General features: G+C 30.9%; 1 protein-coding gene across 1 annotated transcript; it reads right to left on the bottom strand.

The window, feature by feature from the left end:
• Positions 1-1,996: 1,996 nt before the first annotated feature.
• LOC124363529 (SOSS complex subunit B homolog) lies at positions 1,997-20,465 on the bottom strand. Its single transcript, XM_046818782.1, has 2 exons — positions 20,165-20,465; positions 1,997-5,710 (listed from the first exon to the last, which is right to left on the bottom strand). Exon 2 carries the CDS (start codon positions 5,672-5,674, stop codon positions 5,036-5,038), a length of 639 nt encoding a protein of 212 aa, XP_046674738.1. The 5' UTR covers positions 5,675-5,710; positions 20,165-20,465; the 3' UTR covers positions 1,997-5,035.
• Between the last annotated feature and the right edge of the window lie 1,487 nt (positions 20,466-21,952).

Raw genomic sequence — 21,952 nt, 5'->3', positions numbered from 1 at the left:
TTTGCGCTGCGTGCTCCGTGCTCCGTAACTGACGAAACCACCGGTTCTCTGTAAACCAATGGAGGTGTCTTCCTAGCTACGCGTTGCGTGCTTAAGCCTTAACCGCGCTGCGTGGTCTTTGCTGCGCGACTGGGAGCACTGCCTCGAGAGCAGTCAATCACGCACCGCGCAGCAGGGCTGACGACTGTGTGTATATTATTATTATTATTATTATATACACTTTCATGTTAACTTGAACAAATTTAGATGAATCAAATTAATACTTATAGTGAACAGATGAGATAATGTACAAGTTCTACTGATGGTAATACAAATCTTTAAATTTGGCGTTTTTAAACCTGAGGTAGTGAACATTAAAATAAATAAACTCTCTTTCCCTTAATTACTAAGCTACAAAGTTTGCTCACATTACAAAGTTTTTTTTTCGGATACAGAGCTTTTATTTTATTTGAATAGTAAGCTCCATTAAAGTAATCAGTAAAACTGCTTCTTACTTTAAACCCTTCTGCTTTAGCATAGCCTCCGACATAAGCCAAAGGGATCATGTTTTGTGTAGGAAGTTCGTGCTGCAGATGAGTCACTAGTCCTTTGAGGTTGCGTTCAATAAAGTCATCCCTGATCCAGTTATGAAGACGGCAACTTACGAATATGACTAAATCGACAGTTTCTGGTTTCAAGTTTATTGGTGTGAAAAAATTCTGAAAATGTGACACAAAATACAAAATGCATTTTCAGTTACTCTTCTAGCACGACAAGTGGCGTAGTTAAAGTGTCGTTTATGAACATCTGCGATTGCTTGTTTGTGCGTGTAGGGTTTCACGAAATGATTATTCAGTTTAAATGCTTCATCTCCTACTGCAACAAATGGTAGCTTAATTTCAGAAGAAGGTAGATTTTCAGGAGGTGGGAAAATAGTTCTTCTTGAATCAATTTCCCCATTTTAGACTTTTTTAAGATTCCAGCATCTCCTTCTTTGCCGTATGCTCAGACATTGATCAGTACAAATTTACAGTTTGCGTCAGCCATAGCAAACAATACAATGGAGAAAAAGTTCTTAAAATTGTGAAAAAGGGATCCTGAACGAGCTGGTGCAACTATCATCACGTGTTTTCCGTCTATTGCAGATATACAATTTGGGCCTCAGTTGACCCGGAATTCTTCGGCTTTCTGTTTCCAATAAATTTCCGATGGTGGTGGCAAATGCACATGTTCTATTTTGTCCTTGACAACCGTCAAAACGTCTGGGACAAAATTTAATATTGTAGACGCAGAAATTCTGTATTGGAAAGCCAATGATCAATATGATTCTCCCGTAGCCAGAAACCTGAAAAAATAGAATTGTATAAAATTTTATAAAAGAGTAACAGCAATGTCGACATCCTCGTCCTTGCCAAAAGAGGAAATAATTTTGGCAATCATAACTTTGCCAAAACATTCCTTTTCCGGTCCATATCAATGAAAACTGTACATTTCTTCAAAAGATGAAACTAGACGAGGAGAGACTTTAAGTCGCGCGTTACGCTGCGTAAAATGACAAATCCTAGGAAAACACATTTGCGCTGCGCAGTATTTAAATACGCTTCAACTAAACACGCTGCGCACTTGGCCTTAATTACGTGGCACGCAGCAAGCCCAGTCGCGGAGCTAGGAAAACGTAGCTTTTGGACTTGGTGGGGCTCTCTAAGTGTTGGTAGCCTAGACATAAGCTTGCTTTGTCTGGAGGGGCTGGTCTCCACTTCTCCCAAGGAGACATTATTAAGATTAATATCTAAAAATCCTTCTTGATGGATCTCAACAGGAGGTGGCCCCTACCCCAAAGCTCATCCATTGAGAATATCCTGCCACTCAGGAAGCAGAGCAAAGAAACTTTCAGGACAAAGTGCAATTTCTCAACTTCTTGTCTTAAGTAAACAAAAAAAAAATAAGGTGTGGATAAAAACAGCCCCAAATAAACACAAATTCTCATACAAACGGATGATTTCTTAAAGACTTAAAATCATAGATTGAACATACTTTATTTTGCCACAAATTGTACATTCATTTGAATAGTTTTACAAGATGCTAGCAACAATTGATAATGTTAATTTTACAAAAATTTACAGGAGAATCAAAATTATTAATCACAATAAAATTTGGAATGCAACATACACATTACAGACTTAATAACCATTTCATTGTTTATTATATCTTCTTTTTATGGAAAATATAACTTTTAACACATACTACAGTATGAAATCTAACAAAATATCCCACAAACTTAATACATTTATCTATTGTGTAAAAGACTTATTACAAATTGAAATAAGAACAAAGTTTATAAACTATAAAAACTCATATAATTAATACAGTGTACGTAACTGTTAGTAATTTCCAATTATGAATAATGTTTACAAAACATATTTATTGTATCTTATCTAACATTATAATCATCAAAAATAAATTTATTCAACTAGAAAATACTTTTGAAAAACCATAAAAGACAGTAATTAAATCTGAAATACTTCTAAACAACACAAAAACCAAATAACATATCATTACATATTAAGATATTTTGTATTAGACAATAATATTTATATTAAACTTTAATATTTATATTATTATACAGTATAGGATAAAATATTTTCAAATTGTTTGCCTTTCTTATAATAGTTTCTGGTTGTTTAATCCTATATATATAATTTATTTTTTAAACATTGCGAAGATTTGTATTTAATTACTATCACCAAACATCAACAGGCCAATCCAATGAACAACCTTGATTATCACAATTATTTTTCCTATCATTAAATTTAATTTTAAACAGAAATAGATTAATACAGTAAGTTGAATCAATTTTATTCTTATTAATTTAATACCAAATATTCCAATTTAGTAATTTTTTAGTAATTCTGGGCATTAGACGTTTTCAAAACACAAACTACAAAATTAAAAACTTACTTAGATTCCAATGATTATACAGAAAAATTGGTACAAGCCTTAATACTTAAAATAATAAATCAATATATTGTTTTCAATTTGTAGTTAAGACTAAAAAGCACAGAAAATATGAGTATTAAAAAATTATCACTGTTTATTTTTTTCCATATCTCATCCTTTACTTTCATTATAGAAGTGAAACAATAAACCCTTTCAGTGTGAGTTTTAGGATCAAGATGTTGTATATAATATGTATAGGCTATATAGTGTTTGTTGTTTATGTTTTTGAACAGTTCTTTAGCCTTGATAAGTGAAACTGATAAAAATACCAAAAATATATGAAATACCAAATTTAACTCCATTTCTCATTCTGACACAATTTATATCACTATTATATAATCTACCTCCCTAAATGCCATACTATTCACAAATTAAACAAATACTTTTCAACAGGGTATTACACATTTTTTGTATATTTTAGTTTTAAAATCATACATTATGGACGACAATTCTGTTCACATTTTCTATTTACAATTTATACTAAAAATCAAATACTAAATTTTTTAAAGTCACAGAAAAATAAAATCTACATCAAAAGATAATAAACATAAAAGACTATGAAACCTACTCACAAGCATGCTGATATTTGCCCGTGATAGTGTATAAAATAATGTTTACTCTTGTTAAATATTTCAGTATTTCATACATATCTGAACAATAAAACATATAGAAAGGAGTCCTGCAATTCCAGTTTAGTAACAAGTAGTACTAAATATTCTTCACTAGTGAAACAAAATTAAGATTATTCCTGAGAGAGAGGGTAAAATTTGTTTGCTAAAATTGAAAATTAACAAACTTGTAAAAACTAGTAACAAATTATACACAGTGATTTCAGTGAAGAATGTCCACAAAATTATATCATTAAGTTCAACACAAACAAAATTGAGGATTGAACGTCAATGACTTAATTTTATAAAAACACAACCACAGGGCCTAGATGCTGTTCATAGTTCCATCAACATAAAGAGTTACTTTTAAGAATTTTAATCAAAAAATTGTTTGTTCACCACTTAACTTTTATTAGTCCAACTGATGAAACATTATAGCTTTGAAACATTATGCCAAATACTTAAAATCATTAAAATAAAATAAAAATGATATTATACTTTAGGAATATATTATTAACTAAAAATGGTTATATCAAAATTTTAACTGACAGTATTATAAAAATGAGCCTGTGGTACAGACAGAAGGGGATATTTACGCATCTGTATTAAATTTTTAATTAATATTTTTGCCATTTTTTTATGTTGTAAAATACATACAAAATAGGCCTATAAGTTTTAACCCTAAGGTTCACATTAAAGACCTTTTGACTACCTAGCTATAAATGAAGAATTACTCATTGTTAGCACACAAAATTGATATATATATATAATTTACTCCGGTAATCACTTTCGTTATTATTATTATTATAAAACACTTTGCCTATCTTAATCTGATAAGATCTGTAATTTATTATTTGTGTGTAAACAATAATAATTAACTAGAAACTAAATTACCTCTTTCATCAATTAATAAGACCAAATATAAATTTATTTCTTGGTTTTTATTAATTATCCTGTTGTTTTTAGTTGCTGCATTTTTGGTCTTAATAGCACATATATATATATTTATTTGTATATATATATGTATTTGGCTGTTGGTGTTTAAAACCACAAAAACATATAAAAAACAAAAACATTCGTAGAAATATTTAAAATAACCATTTGTGGATAAAACCTCCATATTAATTCATTACTCAAATAAAAACGTAAAAGTTTAAAAATTCATGAAGCAAAAAGAGAAACAGATATGTTGCATCCATTAACTAATGTGCAGTGAACCGCGCCTAAAGATGGTTAATTAACACTGAAACTTATTAACAGATTAATGAATATTAATAACTTATTGACATTATATTAACAGTAATAATGATCACTTTAAAAAAGAATGAAAAAAATTAATTTTGTTTAATAATTCGGAGGCTCAAACATTAAATTAAAATTCTATAAAATCAGCATCATCACACAATAAACATACATTCAGCCTCAACTTACAATAACCTAAACTACAGCAGCTATCTTTTCTCATTCCTAATAATATTGCGTTGGCCCCCACGTCCACCCCCTCTCTGTCCAGCCTTTCCTGAATGTTTGTTGCTGGACATGGGTGGCTCACGTTCCCTGTCCCCTGAGTACCTTGACGTATTCTTACGATCTACACCACTCTGAGGAACGGGCAGAGATGCTGATGATCTGTTTTGCAACGCACCAATATTGTTCGCATTTCCGTTATTCAAACTATTGTTTACATTCACCCCCATTCCACTCCCCGGCTGATTTCCTATCGTGTTGGTGAAGTTCAAGTTCGGTTCACTCATGTTGAGCTGTTCATTGAAAACTAAACAGAACTCACCAATCTTGTCGATATCACCATTTTTACCTGAGTATAGTGTCAATGCGCTCCGCCATACTGCGGCATACGCCTTGTTGAGCCTGATGATATCTCCTGGTGAAATCGAAGCTCCCGGCTCATCCCATAGAGACAGATTAATGCATGCAGTGCTGTCCGCTACCTTCAGAGTCCTCACTTCTCGGTTTTCCTTCAAGGGCACAGGTTGACCAACATCCAAGACAATAAACGTTATAGAAAAGTTTTTCAGACCCGGTCTGATATCTTTTATATGTACTGTATCTAAATTGTTTGCTAAGTTCATTTTCCCAGTGGCCTCAGATGATTTAATTGATTATATCTGAAAACATACATGTTTATTGATTTATATCAAATTGAAGTTAAAGTTAAATTATTTATGTTATCTCAGTTAACCTAGGGTAATTATTTACACTTAAACAATACAAATAATATGTAATTTTAAAACAATATTGCAATGGATTGACACTGTTGTAATATAATGATAAATATTTTCATTGAACCTACATTGGACTGAAAAGGAAATTTTGAACCTTCACATCAAAATACTGTTGACCCTTTTACTGCCAACATCCAGTTCTATGGACATTGATAAACTACACATAACCTACTAGCCCCTTTTTTACTGGATGTTAAAGAAAATTAATAGTCAAATTAGCAGTAATTTAAAGTAAGAATTATGTTTAAAAGTAATGCTTTATACACAGATAATTATTTATAGTCACATTTTAACTAAGTTATCTCATTCATTTAACTTATGTGTATATGTGTTTCTGTGTATTTGTATTTATGAATACATTTACAAATCCTTACACAAAATGTCCATAAAATGTTATTTGTAAAGGTTATTATATAAGATAAATCATACTGATTAAGTAATGTATTGTTTGTCAACTAAAAATAAGGAAGAAATATTGAGTTCAAATATTCTGTACTGTCAAACTAAAAAGAAATGTCACAAATACAAAGAAAACATCCACATATGAACATTTATCCATTATCATTTTTCTGAACTAGATGTTCACAAACCCATTACAGATACAGTTTCAATGTCTGTTATTATTTTTTACAGACTAGAATTGAAATGTACAAAATATATTGATTTAACAAACAATAAATGTTCAAATTAAATTTGAGTTGATAATTAAATGCATTACAATTAAAGCATATTAATTATAAGTAGCAAAATCTTTAGAAGGCTTTGTACATTTACTTTTTACCTTTACATTTTTTCATCCAAGCTTTACTTAATTCATCTACATTTATTGCAATAACACCACCCATTGAAATTGTAATAACAGTAGGTTCTTTGTTTCATCACTCTCATGGGTCATAATGTTTTGTAATTTTTCTAATTAAGTTTATTTACTAGTCAGTTTAACAGCAAATGGTTACTTTATTAATAAAGTAATAGTTAATAAAGAGATCAGAAAAACAAATCAAACACGTAAAGAACTGGGCATTAAATTGGAGAATGTATCCTTAGTTGAAGCATGTGGCACTACAAGGGATGTGCATACCGGACATGGCTTACATTTTAATATAAAAGGGAAACACTGACTGGCTGATAAGATCTTTGAAGTTGTCAGAGGATGCAAACTAATTTCTACATTGGACGCAAGTAGTGAAGGACGCAGTGGTATAGGTGAGTAGCAGCCAGAAAAAAACAAGCCCTCGGAAATAAGTGACCTGCATTCAACAAAATCCTTGACAATACCGGGTGTATCAAAAAGAATGACCTGATTTTGTATGGTAATAATTTATTACGAAACATTAGGTGTGCGGGCAAGGAAAGCTGTGTATTTGGAATGGGCGTGGCCTAAAGTTTCATAAAATCGCTGCTAGATTTCGGTCAGTGCGTCTTCTTCGTTTCCAGTCAGTCTGAAGTAAAATGGCGTCCGCTCAACAAAAGACGTTTTGTGTGTTGCAGTTTGCCAAGGATGTCAGTTGTTTCGGTCCAGCATGCTTTTCGTCGTCGTTTCGGCATTGATCCGCCTTCACCTAAAAACATTCGTCGATGGTATCGCCAATTTGAAGAGAATGGGTGCTTGTGCAAAGGTAAAAGTTCAGGCCGACCTCGCACTTCTGACAAAATGGTGGAAACAGTTTGGCAAAAATATGAGCGCTATCTGTGACTATCTTCAAATGCTGCAGAATTGGCTTTTCCCACAACTTCAGGCAGACTCTGGTGACTTCATTTTCCAACAGGATGGAGCTCCACCTCACTGGCACAACAATGTTCGGCAGCTTCTCAACAACACTCTGCCCCACCGCTGGATAGGGCGCACGGGACCTCGAGACAATGCCCTTCATTCTTGGCCTCCAAGATCACCAGACTTGACCCCATGCGACTTTTTCTTGTGGGGATATGTGAAGGAAAAAGTGTTTGTTCTCCCTCTAACTCATGACATCGAAGAACTAAAGAACAGAATAACTGTCGCAATAAGGTCTGTGAACGCAGATACGTTGTGTAAGGTTTATGAGGAATTTAGCTATCGTCTGGATGTTGTTCGTGCTGCTGCTGGTGGACATATAGAACATTTGTAATAACATACCTAAAACTTTAAGATTTTGTGAGTATTAGTTTTGCAATAAATATTATTTTTGTAGTACATTTTTAGCAATAGATATTGAGTTTTAATCAGGTCATTCATTTTGATACACGCTATATTTCATTTAAATGTTCAATCTACAAGAAATAAGACTGATGTTAGATATATTCTTACACGACCGTAACTATGATATTTTAACTTTGAATGAACACTGGTTGTTTTTTGAGGAATCCAATTTGTACATTCCTACAGGTTACAAATTTGGTAGCATTTTTTTCTCTAAAGGTGCAAGTTAAATTTTTGTAAAATCAGAAACACAACATTAACCAGTGGACATTAGTACATTTTGTATTGATTTTTTTGTGTCAGGGATCAACTATATATTTGTAGGATATAGATGCATTAATATTTACTATATACCATATCCTAATAGTAATTTTAATTATTTTTAAAATTTCTTTAGTCTTGGATAATTTTCAAAATAAAATTACAAAACAATAATACTAACAGGTGATTTTAATACAGTATTAATATATTGCAAGATTCTCCAAATAAGGATTTATTTTTAAATATACTTAGTTTGTTCAATATGTAATGCCATTTATATGATGACTAAAGAGAATGCATGTCTTCATAATGTAATAAGTAATTTATGCAGAGAAAATATCAAGTGCCAAGTTATAGAACCAAATTTATCTGATCATGCTGGTGTTCAGAGTTTTATGCATTTTGCTTATTAAATAAACTGTCTTTAAAAAAAAGAAAATAAGAGATTTGACCCGTGGTGCTATTGAAAATTTTAAATGTAAGCTGAATCAGGCAGACTGGTAGCACCTTTCTTTGTTTTTGTGTTCGGTGCTTTTCATTATTTTATGCATTTTCTGGCAAGTACTTTAGAGAAATGCTGTGTTTTAAGAATATTAAAATGAAAGTTGGAATCAGGTTCAAGTTAAATTGGTTTACATGTGAGTGGAAAAAACTGAGAAATCTAGCTACAGTTTGTATGATAGATTTAAACTAAGTAAGAAGCTAGAAACAAACTATATATATGGATGCAAAAAGAATATACCAAGGTAAAATTGAAGAAGAAAAAAGCCACTGATGAATCAATAGGCTTTTACTGTAACTATATTTTACAGTAATGAAGACTACTTGATTGTGTTCTACCTCATTATATAAGAAATGGATATTTTGCTCTTTTCCAGTCTATATTAAGTGATTGTATCATTTTCTGAGAAAGTTCAGGAAAAGTTACTGAGCTTTTGTCGATTAAAAAAATGATGATCATCAGTGAAGCTGAATACAATTTCCATTGAAATAACCTTTATTTATTAAATCAAAAATGTTAACAGTTATTAATTTATATATATATATATATATATATATATATATATATATATATATATATATATCTTATTAAAGTAGAACTGTAATACATTCATTGAATACTTGTAATTGTAATTTACTAGACATTCTCTTCACTAGAATGGAAAAAGTAAACTCTCCAGCCACATAATAATGGGCAAAAGTCTTTATAACAAATTGCCTGTGAGAATAAAAGAACTCAACCTTAAGAGTGTTAAAAGTAAAATTCACAAGTGGTTGGTCTCAAATCCTTTTTATAGCATGCATGAATTTTTAAATGTATCAAACTATTTTCTTTGTTAGTTTTAAACATTATTGTTGTTGTGTATTTTAGTAATTGTTATCCTCTATTTAATCTCTGTTATAAATTTAGTTATAAACTTGTTGATTGTCATTTAAGTTTTAATGTACCTATCTTCCTTGGTTTTAATCTTTCATCATATTTTGTCCTGTTAAATATTATATTATTTATTGTAATGTTATATTTTAGTATCAATATACAATAGTTACAGATTGATATACCCTTTTTACAGGGTATCATAAATTGTTGTATGTTTGTTGTTTAGCTGTTTTTTATTTGTTTAAGACTTATAAATTATTATTGTTGGAAAAGGTAATGCATATGGTTTTAACTAAGTATGTTCTCATAAGACACCATTAAATGTGTAAATTTTGACATCTATACATTTAAAATGCTTAACAATGAATAAAGATAATTGAGATTGACTATCCACTAAAGTGTCAATCCCTCAATGGAGGGAACTTATTAATCTTAGACCTTAAGTACTGACCTATTTACCAACAAATTATTTGAGAATAACTATAAAAAATGTACTTTGTTCATGAAGCTTACAGAAACTTGCCTGACTGTCAAGCCTATCCGAGGGCTTACAGCCCTACCTGAGACTTCAAACACCCAATCGAGAGCAAACCATCCAAGAGCCCTACTCAAGAACCAACTGTTTTACTTTAAAGCTTACCACCCTATCCAAGAGGGATTTTCTCCCTTTAACCTATTGAGGTACAAGATTTTTTATGTTATTTTCTGACAGTACCAAAAATATTTATTTTCCCATTGAAACAAAAATGTAAAAAAGGCCGCTGCTAGAGAGACTTTAAAAACTTTTGAACTGTCCTATATTAACCCTTCGCGCGCTGTTGACAAATATAACTGCCAAATTTTACTTTGCTAAAAACGCTGTTGACAAATATATTCGCATTTAAACATTGAGTTTATTATTGGGAGTAAGCAGTACCTAGTTTTGCCGGTGGAGTGCAGCAGCTGCTGGAGCATAAATCCCTCAATATAAAAACACAGTAATAGTTGTCCCCGCCTCCCGGTTGTTCTCCAAGCTGCAAAATGGAGGCGCACTACCCATGCCACTGCCTGTTTTGCCAGACACTAGCGCTACTGACAAATAAACTCGCCGGTTTAGTTAGCTCGCGGACTGCGATTGGAACTGTTATGCATACGTTGTTAAATAGGTTTTTGACATATTGGGAAGATGTGTTGTGTGTACACGCAACGGTTTACGCAAGGAGACCATTTACGTGTGCGAAACATGCACCGTCCGGCCGAATCTGCACCTGGATACGTGTTTCAAGACATACCACACATTGACGTTACCTTGAACACCGTGATGGCTAATTTTAGATCTTTTTATATCCATAAAGTTTATTTTTTTATTTTAAGTATAATATACATACTATACATATAATATACTATGATATAATATTATTTACAATAGTAAAATTTCGTTCATTTCGTTAAATTTTGTGTATATATTGTATTGTTAAATAAACATATAAAAAAAATTATACTTTTTTCGTCCCCAAAAGTCTTTTTATATGGTAACAAATTCAAAAACAACATTAGCGTTGACTTTATGGGAAAAAAGATTTTGAGGTATATGTAGCGTTTGGGTATGGTGCGTCCCAAATTGCCATAGCGCGGGAAGGGTTAAGTCACTGATTATGACATTGAAAGTCGGAGAAACTTAGGTAGTTGTCTAATTGGTTAAGTGTGTGGAATAAATATCTTAACGTTTTGCCAATTGAATCAGAACATGAAAGTAGTGATGGTGAAGACTAATGAAATTGAAAACAGTAATGGTTCTGGTGAAAATGATGATGGATGAATGGACTGAATTTAAAAATAAGCAACAAGATTTTTCTTTTACTACTATTTCTGAGTACCAATTAAGTATGAGCAATTATGCTTAGTCTGTAGATTATTACTCAGCTTTTCTAACTGACCACATTAAACAAATAATAGTCATTGAGACTAACAAAAATGCCAATAAAGTATTACGAGAAACAAGATTGAATTAAAGTAGTTGACTTACAAAATCTACTGCCACAGGCGATGTCGAAATGAGAAAATTTATTGATTCTCATATGGATGAGTTTGGCCAATCATCACCATATAACAGACTATTGGTCTGGCAACATTTTGTATAAGAATTTTGTATGTTGCTAGTCAAATTATTATCAGAAACTGTTTCCAGCTAATGCTCCGCCTTTAATTTTTTAATGACTATGCTGCTGAAGAATGTGATAGGTGTATCTCAAAGATTATAACCATAGTATAAAAGTTAAACTAGATACTTTTAACAAAAAATTACTGTCCAAAACCTTTTCATAGATGAGAGCACGATTACATTTACATTACATGATTACAGGGGAAGATTATAAAGAACTCATCCCCCAATCAATATACACCATCATTAAGCTTATCATTTTGACAATACACACCATATAAAGCTCACAAGTATGGCCTAAAGCTATTATATAACAATTTATATAGGTAAAGGGACCATTTGGAATTAAAATAATGGCCTAGATTCAAATCAGTGATAATTAGGGATGGTCGAATATATTAGTATTATCTTTTCTGTATTATATTTGAAAAAGTAACTGATACATAGAGAAACTAATTTGGGATTCAGGTTAATACTAATATTTAAAGATAATATATAGCACCACTTCTGCATACTGTAGCTTTAAAATACCTACTGTTATTCTGTTATTACAACTGTTCTGAAACATTGTTATTTCAAGATAATGTGTAGCATAGATAATATTCCTGCATACTGAAGCTTTGAAATACTGTCATTCCCAGCATTTAAAACATAATATTAATACATGGAACTGAATTTTCATCATTCTAATATATTTGGATTGATGCTTATCTGTTTATTTATTTATTATTTATTTATTTATCTGCGTTCTGTCTGGTAATATTAGAATGTTCCCTTTCCTGTTCAGACATGATTGTAGCCACCCTGTGTCTGTGGTTTGACTCATTCAAAACAATGTCTAAGTTTCCCTTTAAACGAATTGTATTGATTGGTAATTTTATATGATCAGGAAGTTTACTTAATAATTTAATCTAATCCTTCTTTTAATGATCAAAGATTTCTAAATAAATTTAGAATTTTAGTCTGGGTTGTTAAGAACTAGGGATTTAATGATATTGTGTGTTTTGGTCATATTACTTATTTTTCTACAATTTTTTTTACTTAAGCTAATCGTTTAGTGTATTGTTTCTAAAATACTTTAATCTAAAGATCTATGTTGTACGTTTTTATTATTTAAAGCAAATCCAAACATCTCTCTTAATTGCACAGTTTTAATAGTTTTACATTGTATTCAGTGAATTTTTAAACTTATAATTTACTTTAAAATTGTCTTTAATTTATATCTCCTTGATTTCAAAAATTAGTTCTTAAGATACATTGATTAATTCAGTTTGGTGTACAACACAGGTAACAAACGGATGCATCTTCTCCTTGAAAGGGAATATCAGGTTTGTATGAAAGGTTTGTATAAAATTTCATATTAAATTTTACAAAATAATATTTTTCTATATCTAATATGGGAGAAACTAATATTAAGAAAAATCCATTATGGCACATCCATCCCTAGTGGTCATGGAAGACCACTTGGATAAGGGGCACATCTTATATGTCGACACTATTAGGCCTATACATCAGTGCAACTTGGCAAAAATCTTCTAACCAGAAGGACCTTATTGGTACTATAAGGGAAAAAAGAAAATATCTCCCTCTTGATGTTATGAAAGCACAAATAAAAAATTAAAATGAAAATGCTTAAAAATTGGGATAGTATTAAAATTAACAAAGGGTCACAAGGTACTGTAAATTTTGCTACAGATAAAGGTTGGGACACACATAACCGCACCGTGCCCGACACGTGAGTCGGCCGATTGTCGGTGCGGGCTCGGCTCGGTTACCGTGAGGCCACACATGTCCGTATGCAGTCCGAGCGCAACAATCTCACTGTTTGTACTAGAGCATGTTTCTTTTGAATTCGAAGTGACAGATACTTAAAAAATATTTGGAAGATTAAGTATTGCTTGAGAAAATTGTTAATTTCATTGTTGTTATTTTTATTAATCGCTGTGGTGAATGAAACATTGCAATGCTACAGTAAAGCTTTGTACAATCATCTAGTATGTAAAATTTGTAAATATCATTATCTTGGTTATATTTTTTATCTCTATAAGTCGTGTTAATTTTGTGTTTCATTGCAGTAAATTTCGGTCAAATACACTATAAACAGTATATTTGGTATTTTTTGTTTTAAACCCAAAAGCTATAGCCAAAGAGTTTGCCATGTTGCAAGCCCGTTCATAATAATTTGTAAAACATAGTAAATATTTGTAAAATATACTCGTATACTGGAACATAGAAAAAACACATTTTACAAAATTTTTTCTTTTATAGCTCCGTGGACATATAATTTATGGCCAGAATTAGTCGAATATAGTAGAAACATAAATATATTTTCTAAAAAAATTAGAGTATGGTTGATCGGTCAAAATGATATTGAGTATATGTTTAAGATAATAAATTAGTGTATGGTTAGTCTTGTCTGCTAAGTTATAATAATATTTAAATAGACACGTTAGAGCATTATAAAATAATTATTTATAATATAATATTTAATGTTACATGTATAAAGCCTGATATTTGAATTGTAAATCATGCATAAATCCTTTGTATTTACTACAGCACAATAGTTATACTAAATTTATAGCTACAATAACTCATTTTTATCATTTCATTCTTGCTCGATTCCGCTATTTGTATATATAGTATCCCCAACCCAGGCACAGCCTCTTATGGGGTACCTAAATTTCCCTTATTTTGTAAATCTATTGGCCTAATTATTAGTTTAAAAAAAAGAAAGAAAAATCTAAAAGGATGTAACCTACTTTTTATATTTTATTACTCTAAGTACATAAATTAGAAATAAAGTAAGTAGAAATTGTTTTTGTACTTGTTATTTACTGCTATTGTAAATACGTTATGTCATAGTATTATTTATTATTAAGCACTGGCAATAATATTTATTTGTAATATTCAGTTTGTTATTATGGGGAAATAAATTATTTATTATTATTATTTATTTTTAACATGGGTTTTTCTTGCTTGAAAATCTTATTGTAAATAAAATATTTTTATTTTTACTTTATTGAAGTGAAAAGAATAAAAAATTAAAATGTCATAGAAACATTCTAAATATGACCCTTATAAAATACCGGAATAAATTTATCAAGTAACTTCAATACATCAAAGAAAAATAGATTTTTGCGCAAATAATTACATGCTTGTCATTTTTTTATTAATGAAAAATGTTTATAGATTTTTCATAATTCGAATTTAGTTGTTTAAAATAACTTAATGTACAACATGGTTTTCAAATTTGTTGTAATAAGAAAATATACACAATAAGATAATATGACTAGTTTACTCTAAGGTAAGAAAATGTAATACTTTTATCAATAAATATGATTTTGTAAGCGAACACAGGATGTAGAGTTAGTAGGCTATACTAAATAATTCAATAAAATAGAACGTGTAGACTACTTAAATAGTTTTAAAAAGAAGAACGCAACAGTAAACAACATAATATGATGCCACTCGTAGACCGCACCGTGCCCGTCAAAATTCAAACTCCACATATCGGTGACGGTGCGGGCACGGTGCGGCCACGACGGTCTGGTGTCGGTGCGGACATGTGTGGACTTGCAGGTTGAATACTGCAGTGCAATTCTTTCACCGTATGACGGCCAACAATCGGCCGACTCACGTGTCGGGCGCGGTGCGGATATGTGTGTCCCAACCTTAAGCTGTACGACTAAGACGACTTGATGCAGCTAAGAAACTGGGTAGTGAACACATATTTCGAGCAGTCTCTAGAGAAGCCATTATTTTGTAAATACTATTTTTTAGTAGTTCGCAAATACGGTACTTTAGGAAAAAAATCATGTAATTATTATCAATAATGGCCTATTCTTGTGTATATAATTTTAATTATTTGTTTATGTTACAACAAAATGCAAATTTTGTGCTAAAATGATAAAATTACATTAGAGTTGGTTTATTATGTCCAATTTGAAAAAAGTAAACTGACAACCTATAAAATTGTACTATCTAAATATCTGACTATATTTATAAAAATCCATATTTGTGACTTTAATAATATCACGGCACCATGTTAAAATTATTGCACTGTCTGGTAGAGAAAAATATTCTTGGCCATCTCGGATATTACGTGAAAAGATTGTAGATGTTTATAGTGAAGAGTTTATAAGTTATTTCAAGTTAAAAGTGAAGTTGTAAAGATATCATCATATTTGTGACCAGCACATTGTACAGACAAGATAGTTTTATAATATTTATTTCATAACACATACAAATTGGAATGTTACAAAGATAAAATGTGGCAACTTTAAGGATGTCATCTTGACCAAATAACGGGGTTTTCGAATTATCATTATGTCCATGGACATAAAATGCATGGATTTGCTTTACCCATGGACATGATCTGTGCGCAACAGACTTGATGATAAATTTTAAATCCAATTAATTCTTTAGCAGTCTAGTTATGTTAAACAGTCTTGATTGGTGAATATTATTTAGGGCGTTATTATATAAAATACACATAATTTTTAACTTTTTGTTGTATTAAAACTTTTTACATAGTTTTATTTGCATCTTACTAACCAGAGTAAGCTTTTACTCTGATTATGATTCATCTAGTTTTTTAAACTGCATTAAATTTTTAAGTTTCATTAATTAACACAGGCTATCCCCATATTATAAACAGTAATTAGTTTTACTTAGTAAGGTGTAATAATACTTTTGATTTGAATTGTTCATTACCTGCTCAATTCGACTAATACTTAATCTCAAAACATCCCTCAGAATAATTTGGGGTTGGGGAGTACTTATTTGTACATTAAACACTTTTTGGGCTAACTTTAATTAATAGCTATTGTATTATCATTCTGTTTGGAAGTTGAACTGATTTCAGGAAGGAAAAACAGGTAGTAAAAGCTTTTGGCAAAGCAACTTGGAGCAATGAGTTGTAACAGGAAAGAATTTTAACAAGACCCTTTGAGTTAGAGGAAAAGGATATGGAAAGAAAGAAAGCCTAAAATAAATTTATAGATGGTTTGGCAGAAAAAGAGAAGAGAAAAATAAGAAAGCAACAGAAAATGTGTTTAACAACTTACAAGGATAAAATGAAAGAAAAACCCAAAATCTTACACTACTTTTAAGAAACAACAAAACTTCATTAAGTTCAATTCAAAATTAATTAAAACTACACCCTTCCTCATCAAGAGCTTCAAGCTGGAAGAAGACCAGGAGACAAAAATCAAGAGAAATTTTTTTTTAATCAGCATCTCAACTCAATGGGGAACTTGCCCGAGCGTCACTCGTTGCGGCCAAGCAGGACTGAATAATCTTGCCCGAGCAGCACTCGTGATTTTTCTAGACACAATGATCACATATATGTTTATTTTTCTGCTAGATTGCAGTTTTGTGCCCACGTACATCCTTACAAGGAATGTTTTTCTGTTTCGATTTGTTATGTTTGCAAACTGGAACCACAACTAATAGCTTGTTTTGTTATTGATTACATTTTGTCATTTGCTCAATTTTCGTCACTTCAATGTTCTGCTTACATTCTATGTATAGTGTTCCCAATGTTTATTGTTTAACTGTTTATAGTTTCTGAATGAGTTTTTGGTTCTTCTGCAACTCCATGGAAAGAGACAATTTGGGTACTTTAAAAGTAAACAGATACTTGGACAGTGATATTGAGATATCAAAGACTGACATAAAAATGAATTATACAAAGTAAATGAATGGTCATTGTATGTAATGTAAATAGTTTATTTTAATTATCATTTTAATAATAATAATTGAATGTAACAAACAGTTTTATCTCATCTCCCAGACAACTTATTCATCAGCTTGTCATAAAATCATAAAAAATGTAAGTGAATTTTGATTGTTTTTTGTTATTATGCTTTATAATTAAGTAATCCAATAAAAATTTGTTTTCCATGTAAAAAAACATTGTGGTTTTGAATTTAAAGAATTATTGAAACAGATAAACAAAATATTAATAAAATATTGACAGTTGCTTTTGATTTTTTGTTTTTCTTATTAACAAAATGTGTAAATATAATAAATAAAAACTTACTTGGAGATAGCAACAACCACTACGTAGAGCAACCAAATAAACTAAAACGTCCTGAAAATAGACCAATTTATCTGTATCCAAACTCATTTTTGCCAAAATCGACCCAAATATTCAGTCCTAGACAGGCTAGGGTAATTGTTTCCTCAATGGGTTAAAGAAGAAAATAAGAGATTACATGAAAAATTAAAAAAGTAGCGCAAGAGATTGTGGAGGAGAAAGAAAACTGAAGTTGAAAATCTGACACCAAGAAAAAAAGTTCACAAACTGTAAAAGGGACAAGTATACTCTAAAGATGTAAAAAGGGTTTATTATCTGGCAAAGTTTTGTGTAAGCAGCTACCCATACATTTTTAAGGAGGAAACGTATTGAATAAATAAATGTGTGGGCAAATCAGGAACTTTACCACAGAGAAAAATAATGTGCAAAAACATTATTTAAATGATGCCTTAAAAACTTGCAGATGAAATTTGCCTTTTACAAATTCAGACATTATTAATACTGTTTTGTTACTACTTTTATTATTAAAATAAATTTTTAACAACCTAAAATTTATTTTCAAACCAATTACTCCTCATTAAGTGTGACATAAGCCTCATGTCCATGGATTTAAAATTTACTAAATGTATTCTTTTGTAAAAAGTGGTGTTTAGCGATCTTGATGGATTGTATAGTTGAAATTTAGATGTTAAGTGTATTTGAAAACTTTCAACTTTACTTTAATAAAATATTGCATTTGATGGAGAATCATCCTAATTCATCTTGTAACAAAATGAACAATATTATTTGTAATATAAACTGCCGATCATTTCTGGGCGATACAATAAGTTAACACCAAGGTCATTGTCAGTATTAATTTAGCATGACAAAGTGGACAATAACTGGAGTTGTTCTGTATAATAATACCAACATGCCAGATTGCTAGTTCTTCAGGGATCACAGCAAATTTCAAAAAAACATAATCTAAAATTACCCTGCATTTTAAAGTTGATGGTCAGATATGGTTGACACAAAGCCTTACCATTATATACAGTACCAGCTAGATTTGACCTATGAGGCATGAGAAAAGTAAAAAATATTTTTGGGCTAAGGCATTAAACATTTGGAAATAAACATGTACGTTATTGGAAAAATACTAGTAGGCAGATATATATATATATATATATATATATATATATATATATATATATATATATATATATATATATACACACACAGGTTGTAACAAAACTCTGTACACAAACTTAAGGATATTGTTTCATGGATCTAGAGGAGGTAAAAAGTAAATGCAACCACTAGTCTATCTCATTTTGTTTACCATCTGACTGTACATATAGTTTTTATTTCAGAAACCAGTAAAGATATAAAACTCAAATTTTGTACTTTTTTGCAGTCTAAAATCATTATAGAAATTAATATATTGTTTCAAGATAGTTGAAGGTTTGAGTTTTAAAGCTTAATACCATTAAAACTAAAAAAATTATTACTTTTTTTGGATATTAAAAGTTGTTAAATCTAATTACAAACCTTTTGATAACTAACACATGGAAATTCGCTATGAAATTATGTAGATGTAAGCTTTTAACTGTTGCAATGCAAGGCAAAGTTTTCATTGTTTACATGTTTACGGTGTCATTAACCATGCATTACAAACATAAACAGTTTATATTTACATTATTGATTAACAATTTTTTTATGTTTTGGGCGCCAAAGTATTTGTATTTAGATTTAGACACTTTTATTATTCTTTAAAAACTGTCGTTTCTAATTTTGACCTACTAATCTTCAAAAATGGCGTATGCCTTCTTGAGACATAATATGATAATATAGGCCTAATATTAATTATTTTGTGATTTTCGACTGCAAGAAAAATGACTTAATTGTACCAAATTTGAGTTTGTTATCTTTACCAATTTGTAAATACAAATTTAAAAACACATACAGATAGTAACTTAAACAAAATGAGATAGACCATTGATTGTATTTAGTTTTAGCTCCTCTTGGTCCATGAAACTATAATCTATAAAAACTATGAGTTTGTAGTTTTATTATACCCTGTACATAGAGTATACATGCTATTTTTTTTTTTATTTTGAAGCAAAAAAGTTAAAAAACAGTTTTAGCATTTTTAGGATGGAAACAAATAAATTATTTTACCGTAGGAAACCAATTCATTTGGTTAATGCCAAAGTCTACTAGGGCTTTTTATTTATAACTAATCTAAGTTTTTAAGAAGTTAAATTTTTAAATATGATAGCCTAATGTATATGGATAAGTACATTATTCCTAGATTTATTATTAAAGAAGCACAGTTCTTTTTATGGATTAAGTAATCTTACCACATTTATGAAACACATCTAACAAGTGTCTCATTTGAGAATTCAATTGATTTCTTTCTAGATTTAAAGAACGAGTAGGCCTGGCCAATTTCCAATACATATGCCTTCAAATGGCGATATATGTTTACTAATAAAAAACAACGTAATTAATACGTGATTTCCGATCAATCAACTAGGATTACTTCGTACTTGAAAGTAAAATTATATAAACATAACCTATGGACGTGGACAACAACCCAACGTTCCACCCAGACCAGGCCAACTCCTCTCAAACAAACACTACACAGTGACTACTACACTACTCACCAACAGTGAAACTGAAAAAATAAGTCCTTCATTCAAGAGCACCAACAGCCAAGACTTATCTGACAGACCTGAAATCTTTTCTGCACATAGTTATATGTATATATATAAAACCCAATATCTGAATATATATGTATATATGAACTGCCCATCAACTTGTATTAAAATCTACATTTCCTTTAGGTATTTTTACTCTAAAAATACTTAAAACATCAGCTGTGAGGTATGTTTCACTATTATTATTCAGTTTCAGTTATTTTTTTCTTGATTATACTATTTATAGTTAGTTTAGTAATTTCATGTTGTAAATATTTATACAATGTTCAATGTTACGTCTGCAGAAGTACACTCAGATGTACGAAAATTTATAAAGAGTTTACCAATATTTGGTTTTATTTTTTATGAAAAGAATCCATATTGATAAATATGTGTGTGTGTGTGTGTGTGTGTGTGTGTGTGTGTGTGTGTGTGTGTGTGTGTGTGTGTGTGTGTGTGTGTGTGTGTGTTTATTGGCGCGCGCGTGTATGTGTGCGTGTGTGAGAAAAGAAACAGCCTCCCGCGTGGGCTAGAATACCATTGTAGGTATTTACTTATAAAATACTGATTAGCTCAAAGTTAAATTAAATTACTATATAAATCAGTTTTTTTGCAGTTATTCACGGCTTCGGACGGAATTTCTTGCTCAATAACAGCTAAGTCTAAGTAGCACAGCACTCAGTTCAAATTTCTCTGCATCACTATATATGATAAAATGTGATTAGATAGCTCAAAAGCTTCACTACTAGTTCAACTATCAGGCCTGATAAAGTAATCTTCTAGTCATACTATACTTGTCGCCAAACAGGCTTCACTGATTATTTCAAGTCTATAGCTTATATTTATGTAGATGTTCTGCTCTCAGCCTGGCACTTGTAGAGGATGGCTTTATAGTGAAAATACTTGCTGTGTGTGCTTTAAAAACAAAATCATATACGTACTTAGTGTTGTGGTCATGGACATTAGCATTCCTAGGAAACCCAAGAATAACATCATAGGATGACATCTACTCTATATACCGAAGGCACCGTCAGCATCCATAACTCTTTGAAAGCGTGTCTGCAGCTGTCACGAAATTGTAGTTCGGGCATGCTTCTGACTGCCCTCTTCTGCATTACTAGTATCCGATGAAGATTATGTTATTCCTTAATAAAGGAGGGTCGCCTAAGAACAAATAGTAATGGACCTAGTACCAAACCTTGACGAACTCATCTATTTATCGTCAGGATAATGACCTGTTAGTTTTTGTTAGATCATTATTTAATTGCTTCAGCTCCACCACCTGCGTATGATATAAAAGTAGACTGATTATAAGCAGTTTACGTGATTCCGAGAAAGCTCAATTTTTTCACTGGCTGTAATCAAGGAAATCGATAGGCTTGCTGTTAAGGAATACAATGGCCACAGTTGTTCTAGTTCCTAAACTGAATGCACTCGGCACTTTGGTAT

The sequence above is a fragment of the Homalodisca vitripennis genome, chromosome 1 (genome assembly GCF_021130785.1).
Source record: "Homalodisca vitripennis isolate AUS2020 chromosome 1, UT_GWSS_2.1, whole genome shotgun sequence".
In the NCBI taxonomy this organism is placed as follows: domain Eukaryota; kingdom Metazoa; phylum Arthropoda; class Insecta; order Hemiptera; family Cicadellidae; genus Homalodisca; species Homalodisca vitripennis.
This window is presented reverse-complemented; position numbering and strand designations above follow the sequence as displayed.

Bases quoted from the DNA above. Each gene is read 5' to 3' on its own strand.
- LOC124363529 (XM_046818782.1), bottom strand. From the start codon at position 5,674: ATGAACTTAGCAAACAATTTAGATACAGTACATATAAAAGATATCAGA.